Below are 13802 nucleotides of genomic sequence, written 5' to 3' on the forward strand. Positions count from 1 at the left end.
TCAGAGAGTTCCCATAGGAGACTCCAGCTGCTGGGATGCTGGTATATCCCAGCATCCTTTGTTCTCTAACCCTCCTCCTTCCATTCACAATCTGTACCTGCTTTGGTCTCTCTTAGCTCCCTGTGTCCTCCTCTGGGGGCCCTGGAAGAACAGGTTATCCGTTGCATATCATATAGGTGGATTCATATGTGCCTTCATTTTCTGCCTTGATTACACAGCCTTCTTGGGGTTACATGTGTTTGGGTGGGGAGTCTAATGCACTGGTTTCAGAAATCAACAGAAAGGCCACTTGTTATTTATGGGGAGGGGTTAAGAGACAGCCAGAGCAGGGCAGTTCAATGCTTGGAGCTGCCAGTAGGAACCGCATGCTAGTTACCTGGCATGTTTTTATCCTTTTTCCCCATTTGTGTTGCCTTCTGCCCCCTCCTCCCCTTCGCTTGCTGCCCTGCTGTACGTGGTGCAGCTAAATAAAGGCTTAGAGCAGTTTTTCTAATTTGAAAACTTTAAAGATGTGTGGACTTCAATTCCCAGAATTCCCCAGGCAGCAATTCTGGGGGTTGAAGTCCACACATTTTAAAGTTGCTAAGTTTGAAAAACAATAGAGGGCACTCTTCCCCAGGTCTGTTGAGATCCAGTGTGTTGGTTATTTAGGAGGTGGGGTAATCCAGAAGGCATAGGGGTTCTCAGGATTTCAAGTGCATGCCGGGAAGCATTCCTCTAGTTCAAGCCTAAGTTAAATACTGGTGGCCCCCTCCCCACCTCAGGGTCTCCCTCCCCCAGCCTTGCAAGGCAGCAACCCTTCCCTTCTTCTCCCTCCTGGTGGGTGCATTGATCAGGCTCTCTTTTTTCTTTGCTGTTGCATCCAGCATGCCATCGCTTTTTGTTTGAAGGAGTCGGGGAATAAGCCTCCTGTGGTAATGTATCCATCGGCGTGCTCACCTGCCCGCCCACCTGCACCACTTTGCCATCCACTTGGGTTGCTGTTCTTGAACTTCTGGCTGTTCCTGCTGCAATGGGTCTGCCCTTTCCCCCCATGCCTCCCCCAACCTGCTTGGGTTTCTCAAGAGGCAAGCTTTCCCTTGCACCCTCCTACCATTTTTTTCAGCTGCTTTTATCTACTGCCAGACCAACCCCCAGCTTCCTTTGTTGGCTGCAGATGTTCATGGCACCATGGCTGTTGGCCTTATGTCCTCGTTGGGACTGAGGACTGTAATGATCTTGCATCTCTTTAGGAATTTAGAAATTTGGGAATTTTGGGGGTGCATTTTCATTGTCCGTGAGATGCCTTATTACTCAAGACTATTCCTGTATTCTCTGCAGAATTATAAGATACAATCAAATTTTAGGACGACCACCTACAGGTGTATATTTTCATCAGTTTAATCTCTGCATACTCTAGCTCCCACCCTACACCTGCACTATGACCCTTTTTGTCCTTGGTAGCCAGATGAGATGTCTCTAGTTTCTCCCCATCTTCTTTCCTGGAGGAGATATCTAGAAAACAGGCTAGAAGAAGGATTTCCTTTCTGAATTCTGAATTCCTTGATTCTGTGGGTTATGGAGAGCAGGAGGTTGTTCTCCAAAGCTTGCTGAGTCTGGTCAGTTCTTAGATGCCACCCAGGAGTTTCTGTTGATCCTCCCTCCAGCTCATTTCAGCAGGAATGGAGGTGTCCCATTTGCTTCCTTTTATTTCTCCTCCTCTTTGCTGGCCTGCTAAGTATCTGTGTCTGTCTGTCTGTGTCCCTCCTTCCCTCCCTCCTTCCTTCTTTCCCTCCTTGCCATGTGTACTCTTGATGTGTGGCCTGCCCTGCTCTGTGTGTGTCTCTGCTGGGAGTGTTGCCTTTGTCGTCTTGTGGGCTGTGTCCTGGGGTTGAGGACAAGCATATACAGAGTGGCAAAGGATAGTTTATAATTTTCTAAGCGGGTGGTGATGATGCAGGAACTGACAACTGGATCTTCCGCCTTTCCCTTATCGCCAAGGCCAATCTTTCCAGTTGGACTTGGTGGTGTTACAGTCCACCCTGTCCCAGCCTAGAAGTCACTCTGATGGTTAGCCACGCTACCTGGGAATTTGGGGAGTTTTAGTGTTATGCAGATATAGGGGCATCTGCTTGCAAAAGGCTGATCTAGCCTGTGGGGAAAAGCCTAGGATCTGGCCTCCCTTGGACAAAATAGTGGGAAAGGATTCTTGTTCTTTAGGATCATTCAGAAGTGTTCCTGAAATGACCTTCCTTTTTTCCCCAGTAATGGCTGAGTCCTCCTTCTGCTTTCCGTCTCTGTTGCCTTTCGAGGGGCTCCTGCAAAGTTCTTGCTTGCCTATCCCTCCCTGCTTTTATATCATGTCTCCTTCCCTGCATGTAGTTTGCTCTTGGCATCCAGAGGAGGGGAATATTGTATTTGGGGGAGGGGGCTTGATTTCAGTTGGTCCTTTACCCACTGGGAGCTCTCCCTGGTAGTGTTTGTGAAGGCTGCTGCATGACACCAGAGGAGCTTCGAATATTGGGCATGGAGACGGGAGGGCATTGTTCCAGCTTCTCTGGCACATGGAGCTTAACCCCACTATCATGGCTTTGAATTCTCCTTGCGGTTTTTTTTTTGTCCTGCTCAGATCCGCTATCGGAAGGATAAAGCATTGCCCAAACAGACACCGTGTTTCCCTGCCATCACAGGAATAAAGGACCTGGCCAGCGGAGGGGCCATTGCTGCCACAATCCACTACTATTGCCCGCAGCTCATACGCCTTGAAGGTGAGTGACTGAGTGGAAGGATGGGGCATCCCTTCAGAATCACTATGAATGGTCCTCGTTCCTTTTGCTACTAATCTCCTTGTCTGCTTCCTGGTAGATGTGTGCTTGAAGGAGACAATGTCGGTGGCGGACAGCTTGTATAACCTGCAGCTTATCCAGGGCTTTTCTTCAGATTATTTGGGTGGTTCCTGTTTCCTCTCACTGGAGGACCTGCTCTACATGCCACCACTGCTAAGGGTGAGTGCTGGGACTGGCTGGAGAACAGTAGGCTCTGCTACTTGAGAGGCAAAAGGGTGCAGGAAGGAATCTGTCTAATTGAAGAAAGAGGAGCAAATGGCTGCCCTGGCACAGGGGGGAAGTCTAGCCCCACATCCAGAAAAATTCCTCCTGTGGAGCAAGTAGGGATTATTGTTTTGTGCCGGCACTCAGCCTGTCTTGCCCTAATAAATCTTGGCTGATGTATCAAGCCACATTAACTAAAAGCTGATAGTGCAGAAACAGTGAGGCCCTTTTAAGGTAGAGGCGGGAGTGGTGCTGGAAGGAAAAAAGAGATTTGGGTGTGAAGATGGAATTGTTACCCGATTTGCTTGTCGCCTTCTGAGAATGGCTGTGCCGCTATAGGGCAGAGACTCCAAGGCTTCCTTCCTGCTCAAATTCAAGCCAAGGGAGAAAAAAGTGAGCCTTGACTCACTTCCTGCTTTGCTTCCCCAGGTCAATGTCGGAGTATTCCTGGCTGAATTGTTTCTGTGCTTTGAGGTAGTAAAGCCAGATTTTGTGTGTCCAAAGGAACTGCCAAGAGTTCAAGGTAAGAAGATAGTATGTCCATTCACCACAATTCCTGGGATTTATATAAAAAAAAATATCTTCATGAGAGAACCGTTTGTCTCTTCATAACTACCAGGCCTTTGCTGTCTTGTAATGTAGAAGCTGCTATCATGCAGGGCAGGTTATGCAAAATGAGATGGTAGGCGGGCATATTAAGTTAATGTGTCTCTGAATATGAGGAAGTGGATATTGAAAAAAAGAAAAAAAGGTAAAGGCCATTGGAAGATGAAGGAGGATGTGCAGACATCTTAGCTGTAACCAGCTTAATTTTCACTTGCATATTTTCATATTTCTTGCAGCTCTACAACTAATGCAGCTCCTTTAAAAAAAACAAAATATTCAGACTCTCAAGTTTTAGGGGTGGGGGTGGGGGCAGGGAATCAATCACAGATTGTATATTTTTTCTTAGGGTTCTAAACCTGAAAATAATCTGTTAGGCTGTTTTTTAACAGAAAGGCCAAAGCATAGCATAAGTATCCCAAACATCCCAGAGCAGTTTCATCTAATTTATTAAACTAAAAGAATTAGCATTTTCCTTCATACAGTTGTATTATAGATTATTCTGGGTATCTTTCCCCCAGAAGTTTGCATTGATTACTTCATCCTTATTAACATCCAGGTTCTTCCAATTTTTTAGAATTTAGGGGCAAGAGATTTGGAGCTTGTATATCACAAACACTTCTGTCTCTTTTCTCATGAACATAGGATTTTTCTCATTTATTTGGTATACCGCATGGGGAACCCCTATCTAACCGGAGCAATCTGTGGTATATAGCCAACCAGTGTATAGGGTACATGCACATCCCCACAGCTATATAATTGGCATTTGATAGGGGACTATCACTGTTACTCCTTTTGCCAAATCCACATTCCAGCTAGAGCAACAGCAAAGTCTACTGTGATCTGGCATGGCTCCATTCTGGAACAATGGCCTTCTTTCTGAGCTGAGACCAGAGCAGGCTTCTTTCCTGCATCTGGGTACAGGTGGCTGATATTTCCTCCCTCTTCTGACCTTCTACCAGTGCAATTGTCAGTTTGAATTCTTTGCTTTTCCCCTTCCCTGCTCTTGTAGTAAAACTGCTGAATTCTTTCAGATTCCCCAGGCCTGAATGATGCCTCAACACCCAATAGTGGGAAGAACAGGTGAGTGAGTCCTTGTTATTTCCACCTGCAGTCACCCTTTTGTTATGTGTGTCCTGTCTCCCCTGTGCTGGGAGCAGGTGGCTAGGATTCTGTGTATCAGGAAGCAACATTGAGAATTTCTTAATGGATTGAGAATGGACAGAGAATGGATTGTATCCCAGGAGTAGATCCTTTGATTCAACCATTTCAAATGACATTACATGGAAAGGTAGAGAGGATGCAAAGTGTGTATATACTTGGTTTGTCCCCAGACCCCCCCATTGCATTAAACCAGTGCAATGGTTGTTGCTCTATCACCAGTCTAATCCAAATGCTGTGTTAGACTCTGGGAACGTGCATTGCATATTACAAATGGTGCTTGTGAGTTCCTGAGGTTAAATTTATAACAGATTTTTAATTAAAAGGACTAAAATGGCTAATATCTGACTGGAGTTCCAAATCTTGCCAGATTTTGGCCCTTTCATTTTTCTTTATTTTAGTACTGTGCTAAGGACTCCGTGCACTATTGGTCCCTGGATCACCTGTTGAAATCTTTAATAAAGACAATCTTCCTTTTGTAATCCGTCCAAGTACCTTTTGAGTTGTGGCTATTTCAGAGCCTGATTTGTTACTTCAGAAGTGGCACCAATCCAGTGTTCCAAAACTTGACTTTCCTGTTGATAATTTGATGGTGTCCCCCCGGGCCTTTTTACGTGCTAGAAGTCTCTTCAAGTAAACTTGGATCTGGAAGGAGTTATTCCTGCTCTTAGGGTGGGGAGAACTCACTGTGTGTTATTGTGTCTTGATGCCGCCTCATGTTTCAAGCTGTAGAACCTGCCTTTGCTCCAGGGGAAAAAACTGAGTCTGGGCTGTTCTGAAGTAAGAGTAAAGTGCTACTTGTTCTCACAAGATCTAACTCTTGATCAGGAGAGCCTCCTTGATATGCCTGGATTGAGTTGCATGCTTGGAGGAAAGATTCTTGGCCAACGCTGCAATTCCCAAATTGCTTCAGGCTGATAATTTTTTTTTTTGAAGGACAGAGAAAAGCTTTGATCTTATTTACATCTCTGGCACAGCTCTCCTCTCATTTGCAAGTTATGGGAATGCCTGTAGGCATCAAATTAGAATAACTTGTTTCTGCAAGTCAATGAATACATATTCACTTTATCTACCAAATGAATGAACTGATTGACTCTTCATTTTATATAGACATATGTCATATTTATATACATGTATGTGTGCATAGTAATTTTAGGATTGTATAATTCCTTCTTGGGTTTTTTCATCCCTCCTGCTTTCTCACCTTCTCCCGTCCCAGGTGTTTAAGTAGCTCTAAGTATCCAGCTGCCGCCACAATTTGCTGTTTCTCTAGTAACTATAAATATCTGTGGGCAGGGGGGATAGAACTATTTTAGAGAGATTCGTTGCTTATTGGTGCAAATCCTGGCTGTTAGTCCTATAATAATCAGGCTATTGTTCTGTCTTCCTGTGTGCAACATCCAGAAACGTTATCCTTCTTTTGATCCAATCTTTGCTTCTTGCTCTTGTTTTGTAGTAGCTCCCCTGTATTCAGCTTGCGCCACCCACTGCTGCCTGGAGGACAGGCACAGTCACCGCTCTGTGGCTCCTTAGGTAAGATCTGGCTCCTTCTGTTCTTCGTCTTGCGGTTCCAAGTAACTTTCATGTAGATATAGAAAAAGAAAAATTTTGTTGGAAGTGCATGGTATCAAGCCAGGCATATGTGGCTTTTGAAAATCTTAAAAGGTTATCTCGATCTTGGCTTCCAGCATTTCTCAATGATCAGGTTGGTTTTGAATGCTCAGGGCTGGGTAGCTTTCCAGTTGTTCTGGGCTGTGGCTACACACAGGTCAGGGAAAATAAGAGGCACAGCAAGCTTGTTGGTTTAGTTGTGTGATAAGGACGTACTCCGCCAGGTATTTTCAATTATCTAAAGCAATTGTGGGCTATTCCTTTGAACACTTTCCCACTGAGTTCAGCGACACTTCTAAACCTACATGTTTAAGATTGCACTGTATGCAAACCAACAGCCTTGGATTTTAATGAAATTCTAACCTCAAATAATAATAATAATAATCAAGGAGATTAAAATGACCAAAGATTGGCCAATCTTAGCACAATTGTGAAAGGTACGTCTGCTAAAGTAGAATATTGTTGCAGTTTCTACATGTTGCTTGTTTCTCCTTACACTGATCTAATCGAGGAAATAACTGTCTTCCCAGTAATAATCCTCCTGAAATGCTTGCCATTCTTTTTCTAAAGCAGGCCTTGAATCCCGCTACTAGAGAAAACCATTGTGTGATCTCCTTGGAGTTGTGCTTTGTTCTGACTTTCTGCTTTTGTGCACGTAGGTTCCCTGCATCATTCCACATCCATGTCCCAAGTAGAAGGCTTTGGTAAATCATGGAGCAAGAAGCAGCTCAGGTGAGAGGTGGGAGGAGGAACCATGGATCATTTGCTGACACTCCTGAAAAATTAGGAAGAGCTACCAGGAAGAATGCAGAACTGGTGGTTAGGCAGCCCAGGGGATTTTAACAACGAGCAGTTTGTACAGTGGGATGGCAAAAGTTAGGTGAGGCAAGGAGGGAAAGAATAATAACAGTAAGGAAATTACACAGAGATTAAGATGAAGTGAGCTGGAATAATAGGAAGGACCTAAAAGGCTAAATTACTAAAATGAACCCAGTAATGCAGGTTTCTTAGCAACATATGGAAGTGGTTTCCATTTTTCCAGCCTAGCCTAAAGTCTTGGCATTCCCTGATGGTCTCCCTTCCATGTACTAAGTAGGAGTAATACCAAGGACATTAATTTGCCTTAAGCAAAGTTTGAGCCAAAAGGCAAAACATAATTGAATAATTGACAGTGGGGTATCTGTTTACATTTTTAAAATGGTATTTTAACGACTCATAATAGATTAAGATTAATTTGGCTCAGTCACCAATAGAGTTTTCTGCAAACTTGTAATTTTGAATATATTGGCATTCTGACAACATCCAGAATTCCCAGCAGCATCTCTGTGACTATCTCAACACATCTGGAAGTGCTAGTTCAGGGAAGGTGCAGGAGGACATTTTGTCCAAATTGGAGCAGAAACCAGAAGTGTTGTTTACATGGTAGTTGTGTTGATCAACCCAAACAACATTAAGATACATGGACTCCAACTCCCAGAATTTCCCAGCCAGCAATCCGCTAAGGTTGAGAAACAGTGTGGTAAATACTGAACATGTTCAGAAAAATAAATAATAATTCTTGCTTAGACCATTGAAAGAATAGAGATGGCAAAGGCCATGCCGGTAAAGAATTATGGACATTGAACTCCAAAATGGTTAGAAATGAGTTTGAACAAAGCCAATCTAATTAATGTGTTTTTAGTTGTTCCAGTTGTAACAATAATTGCTTTTGTTGTTTTTAAGAAACAAAAATGATTTTGACTTTTATTAAGGTGGAAATAATTTTTAAATTTTTTAAAAATGCAAATTTAATTATTAAAATAATGGATTTCCTGTTTTCCCATTTTCAAAAGTATGCTTAAGGTTGGTTTGTATCTGTTTAAACTTTCTACCAATCATCAACAGTTAAACAGTTCAATTAATTAAAAGTAACACAAAGCAGGATGGCAAATGATTAAATGTGAAAAATATCTGCCTTCCACTGCTCAATGAAAGCTAAATAAAATATTCTGCATAATTTGTTCTGCTTAAGAGAGTAAACAAAACATTGTGTAGGTTACTGAAATTTCTACCTGTGTCTGATATCAGGGCACCTTTCCTCTACAACAGTGGGTCTCAACCTTCCTAATGCTGCGACCCTTTAATACAGTTCCTCATGTTGTGGTGACCCCCAACCATAACATTATTCCTAAGACCATTGAAAATATGTGTTTTTGGATGGTCTTAGGCAACCCCTGTGAAAGGGTCGTTCGACCCTCAAAGGGGTCCAGACCCACAGGTTGAGAACCACTCCTCTACAACCTCATCTCTGTGGTGATTTTTAAGCTCATTAAGAACCACCTTCAGAGTTCCAGATCCTTTTCCTTAAGTCCAGGAACTTTCAAACTATAACCTGGAATTCTCAGGAGGTATGAGGAATACTAAATATTTAGGTTAAGAGTCATGTAGGATGTCGTAGCTATAGGTTTGGATATAGAATTGTGAAAAAGAAACTATACAATGCTGAGGTAGAAATTGAAGTTGGACTTTCTCAGCCAATCCTTTCTGACCTTTAATATTCTTTCCTTTTTTCCTCTTTTTTCTAGCCATCCCTTGTCACAGGCAGTCTCATTCAGCATCCCTTTTGGCCTGGACAGTGATGTGGATATTGTGATGGGGAACCCGGTGGGTATCCTTCGTTCTGTCAGTTCTGACAGCCTGGCACCGACCCTCTATTCCTCTTTGCCTCGCTCCCCACACCCATGGCCTACTGAGGCTGCTGAGGCCCCCAATGGATTAGTAATGCCATCACTCCATGGGGCTGGACACAAAAGTCAAGAAGGACCGGCTCTAGAGAACGGCCTAAATGATGCCTACCCTGACTTGCCCACCATCGAGGAAGCACTGCAGATCATCCACAGCAGTGAACGCCTGGTCCCTGAGGGAGCCCCCGATGGCTTTTATTTGCATTCACCAGAGCCTCCTAAAACGTCTGTGCTGGAAAAGACTCCCCTGCCCACTGTTTACCGCTGCCATAACGGGCCCCCCAATGGTGCAGAACCCGTGCAAGAAGGTAGCCTGGACTCTGATGCTGAGGAGCCCTTGAGGCTTGCAGGAGGCCCAGACGATTCCACCTCAGGCGTGAGTTCCCTGAGTTCACAGCCAGAGAGCACGGCCTCCTCCGCCTCTGGTGTGCGCATGACCAGCTTTGCAGAACGCAAGAAGAAACTGGCAGCTACCGACAGCAAGTCCAGCGGGATCAGCTCTGAAGGCTCAGAGGCTGGTCAGGTGCCATCAGAAGAAAGCCCTGCCCAAAGCCCTGCCCTTAGCTCAGAAATGAGCCAGTTGAGTGCCCGGTTGGAGGAGAAGCGTCGGGCCATTGAGGCACAGAAGAAACGCATAGAAGCTATATTTACCCGGCACCGTCAGCGCTTGGGCAAAAGTGCTTTCTTACAACTACAGAAAGCTCCTGACTCTCAGTCTGAGGATAGTCGACTTGCCCTGGAAGAGCGGCTTGCTCAGCTAGAGGCCGAGGAAGAAGCTGGAAGCCCACGTACCCGTTTGGATAGTAAACAGGTTACTTTCTCTCCTGATATCACCAAAGGGGGAGCGCTTGATGAGAATCTGGGTGATTACAACCGGGCAGTGGCCAAACTGAACACAGCTTTGAGCTCACTGCAGTTGGACATGCAGCGCCTAAGTGAGCAACAGCAACGCCTCATGCAGGAGAAAAAGCCTAGTGCACAAGCCTGGGTGATCCCAGCCCCAAGGACTGGCCGTGAGGGGGCTCCTCCCCGCTCTTCACTGGAACTGTCCTCCCCTTCTCCTTCCCCTTCCCGCAAATCTCGCTCACCCCAGCCCACACCCAAGAAGTCTCCGGCCCCTGTGCCTCCCAAGAGTCCCAAGCACACCCGACCAGTTGAGCTAAAGCTGCCACCTCTCACACGAGTCCTGACGCCTCCTCACAATGTGGACACCCTTCCACACCTCCGCAAATTCTCCCCAAGTCAGGTTACTGTGCAGACCCGTTCCTCCATCCATTTTGCTGAGGAGGTGCTGCCTGTGCCAGAGGTGGAAGCCCCGAATAATCTGCGGCCGGTGGCCTCTGTTCCTCCACAAGGAGGCAATGCTCGTGTTTCAGGTGATGGCACCAGTGATGTCTCCTCACCCAGTGATCGACACAGTAGCCTGATTGAAATCCCTCTGTCTAGCTTAAAAGGAGAGGATGATGAAGATGTGGATGGGGATGACTCCCTGGAGGAATCAATTGCTGAGACTTTGGATTCTGAGCCCCGTTCAGGTCTGGGCTTCTTTTTTAAGGTGAGAATTTAACTCGTGGCTACTAACAATTCTTACCTACCTGACAGAGCTTTCTGCTTTCTGTAAAAGAGCCTCTGGGGGAAGGGAAGGAAGTTGGCTAGGGCTTCTGCTTAGATACCAGCAGTTCTGAGATGAATTTAGATAATCTGGATACACTTTTTTTCAAAACTAGTTGGCTGAACATAAAAGGAGCAGGAGGAATATCAGATTCTGTCAAGGGAAGTGTGTCCCAAAATGCCACCTGGTAGGCACAAGCTTATTAGGTGGGAATTGTCAGACAAAGGATTTAAACTGTGTGTGAAGACGTGCAAGTAATTATTGAGAAATAATAGGACATGAGAAAAATGTTTTCAGAGGATTTTTTCTGTGCTGCCACTGGCCAGCCTAAATCCCACCGGTAGCAACAGCTTCAGTAGCTGTTCTCTAGTAATCAATACACATTTCTGTGGCATCTAGAATTGAAACCATTTGTATACCTCATGTTATGAATGCTGGAGATTAAAGATCTTGAAGTGCAGGTCATGTGTGTGCTAATTTTGTTGCAACTGAATCCTGTTTACTGACTTCTATTTGCACGACCACTTTCAAAACATGATAGTAAGCCTGCGGCCCCTGACATAACCCTAGAGGTAGCACCCAGTCTCATCGGTTTAAAATACAATTTGGTTGAAGTCTGCTACAAGCAGAACACGAAACCAGCATGAGTAGCCAGAATGGAAGTGCTCAAGTCCTCCAAGATGAGTGGGAGATGATTGTCAGAATCTTCAATCTGAGGGAGGAGAGGATAAGAGTGAACTAACTCTTTTGGAAGTCAAAACTGATGCTGATCCATTAGGGTTACTCAGCTGACATGTTTTTTTCCCCACACAGGATGAGGATAAGGCCGAAGAAGAAATGGCACAGAAGCGAGCCAGTTTCTTAGAGAGACAGCAGCGGCGAAGTGAGGAGGCAAAGCGCAGAAAACAGTGGCAGGAGATGGAGAAGGAACAGAAGAAAGAGGAAGCCAAGTAAGATGGGATGAGCCATCATATTGTTGTGTCTATACTTGCCACTATGACCAGTGGCATGGGAGCTGCTTTGGCGTAATGAGGTATCACCTGTCATATGCATGTGACTATTAGAACCAAGCAAATGGTGCCAATTTACACATATCTTTTCTCTCCAGCCAATTTCAGCAGGGTGGGAGAGAGTCATACAATTGAATAGTTAGATGGATTGATCCCATTGATTAATATCCCCTGTGGATTTCTGGCTATTTTTTTCCTCAGAGTTCAAGCAGATGAGCGGGGCCGAGTAGAGGAAGAAGTTGGGCCAAGGCGTGGCGACTTCACTCGCCAAGAGTACCAGAGGCGTCATCAACTCAAACTGATGGAAGATCTAGATAAAGTGCTGCGTCAGAAGCCCACAACCGTTCGTGCCCTAAAGAAGGGACGGCCTAAAACAGTCTTTTGCGATGATTCTGCCCTTGCCCGCAGCCCTGTCAAAGGACTCCTTGGTAAGAGTTATGACAAGAGGGAGGAAGGGGAAAAACAATCCAGCAAAACCAGGGAAAAATGTGTAAGAGGCTGTGGTTTCTCCAGAGAATTGAGACTAACTCAGATTAATTGAGACTGACTCTGGGGTGTGAGGAGGGGCTTTTAAAGGCTGTGATTATGTTGCTGTATCATGATGTCATCATCTGCCTGTATGCCTATCCCTTAGTCCCTGGGATGATAATGAATTATCACAGGTGATGGTCTTAGTTACCTGAGCTGGCTAGGTTAATCTCTTGTGAAGCTTTAGGGATTTCCAGATGATTGTTGCTGGTTAAGGTTCAGGCGAAAACCCTTAGAATAATTACAGTTCTGGATTTCATTACTTTCACCAAACTGTTTTCATTGACACCTGATCTTACTAACCCAATTTGGTACATTCTGGAGTTTCTTTAACTGCGGCATAGATAGCTGGTGGTCTTAGACGTGGGATTAATATAATTTCTAAACATAGATTGTCAGACAATTTTCAACACGTGCATCAACCCTCTGGAAAAGTAGTTTGGGAAAGGGAAGTGGTTCTTTTAAAAATCAGTTTGATAGTACTTGGCTGGCTCCATTCTCTATTTTAGAATCATGTCTTGCCTTTATGGTATCAGCTACAGTGGTGTCTTTATTTCTGAATGTAGCGCTGGATATTATTTTAAAATTCTCGATGACTTAGATCAGAGGGCCTGTGGGATTTTCTAATAGGGTGAAATTGTGCCATCCTTTAAGATGAGATTTTTTACCCAGGTCTGCCATTATCACAAATGATTTTTTTTTTAAAGAGACACTATGAAGCAGTCAGTTGGGCTCTGGTGACAATAGAGGATATTTCTCTTTTAAAGCAAGCATTTGATTCTTTAGCTGCTTAATTGGATGTGATTGTTAATTTTGACTTAATACCTTTGGAAGTTGCTTCATTGATTCCCCACCCCCACCCCAGTAACAAAAATCAGGGTCTGCCGAACTCTCAAAATAAATGAATGAGCTTCTTTCTTAGCGTTATAAATGAGAGGCTACTATGCCAGTTCATATTGGTATCCATTTTTCTTAGGCTCCAAGCTCAGCAAAGTCTACTCTCAGTCTACTCTCTCTCTTTCGACCGTGGCCAATGATCCGGGAAATTCCCTCTTCGTCAAGAGAGCTTCACGGTGAGTAGGCATTGCTTTTCTATATTGCTGGCAAGTGGATGAGGAAGGTTTAGACCTGGAGCCATATCCAAGGAAATGCATCTGTGTACAAATGATTGAAGTTCTCTTAAATCCAGGATTAAATATATTGATCTGTTTCCCAGAGCTGCATCACCTTCTGGGCCAATGTCTCCCAGTCGGTTGCTGCCAAATCAGAACCGGGAACGTGACTGGGAAAATGCATCGACTGCCTCCTCACCAGCTTCCATTCCAGAATATACTGGTAAATCATATTCTGTTGTTCCACAGATCATAACTTTCCTCTCCTGGCATGGCAGAGGGTGGTTGGCCAGACCCTCCCCATTTCCAAGTGTCTCGTCTTGAAGTGGCTATGCGTAAGGCCCTTCCGGTTCCATCTTTCACTGCAAAGCATTTATGAATGCTTCTCTTTTGGTCTGCTTTCCTTCAGATGG

General features: G+C 44.7%; 1 protein-coding gene across 7 annotated transcripts in view; it reads left to right on the forward strand.

The window, feature by feature from the left end:
- The window catches only part of CAMSAP3 (calmodulin regulated spectrin associated protein family member 3), a 36938-nt gene that overhangs the window by 19755 nt on the left and 3381 nt on the right, over window positions 1-13802 (forward strand). For 3 of the 7 annotated variants that reach the window (XM_034407520.3, XM_087883618.1, XM_087883620.1), the window contains 12 exons: window positions 867-914; window positions 2609-2747; window positions 2845-2984; window positions 3459-3552; window positions 4667-4715; window positions 6250-6326; window positions 7064-7136; window positions 8969-10682; window positions 11553-11689; window positions 11951-12177; window positions 13254-13350; window positions 13494-13612. In XM_034407520.3, coding sequence (XP_034263411.1) covers window positions 867-914; window positions 2609-2747; window positions 2845-2984; window positions 3459-3552; window positions 4667-4715; window positions 6250-6326; window positions 7064-7136; window positions 8969-10682; window positions 11553-11689; window positions 11951-12177; window positions 13254-13350; window positions 13494-13612 — 2914 coding nt within the window. The remainder of the gene's footprint in view (window positions 1-866; window positions 915-2608; window positions 2748-2844; window positions 2985-3458; window positions 3553-4666; window positions 4716-6249; window positions 6327-7063; window positions 7137-8968; window positions 10683-11552; window positions 11690-11950; window positions 12178-13253; window positions 13351-13493; window positions 13613-13802) is intronic. The other 4 variants (XM_034407540.3, XM_034407533.3, XM_034407526.3 and 1 more) reach the window with 3 other exon arrangements.

This window comes from Pantherophis guttatus, chromosome 2, assembly GCF_059756535.1.
Source record: "Pantherophis guttatus breed Tessera chromosome 2, ASM5975653v1, whole genome shotgun sequence".
Classification (NCBI taxonomy): Eukaryota; Metazoa; Chordata; class Lepidosauria; order Squamata; family Colubridae; genus Pantherophis; species Pantherophis guttatus.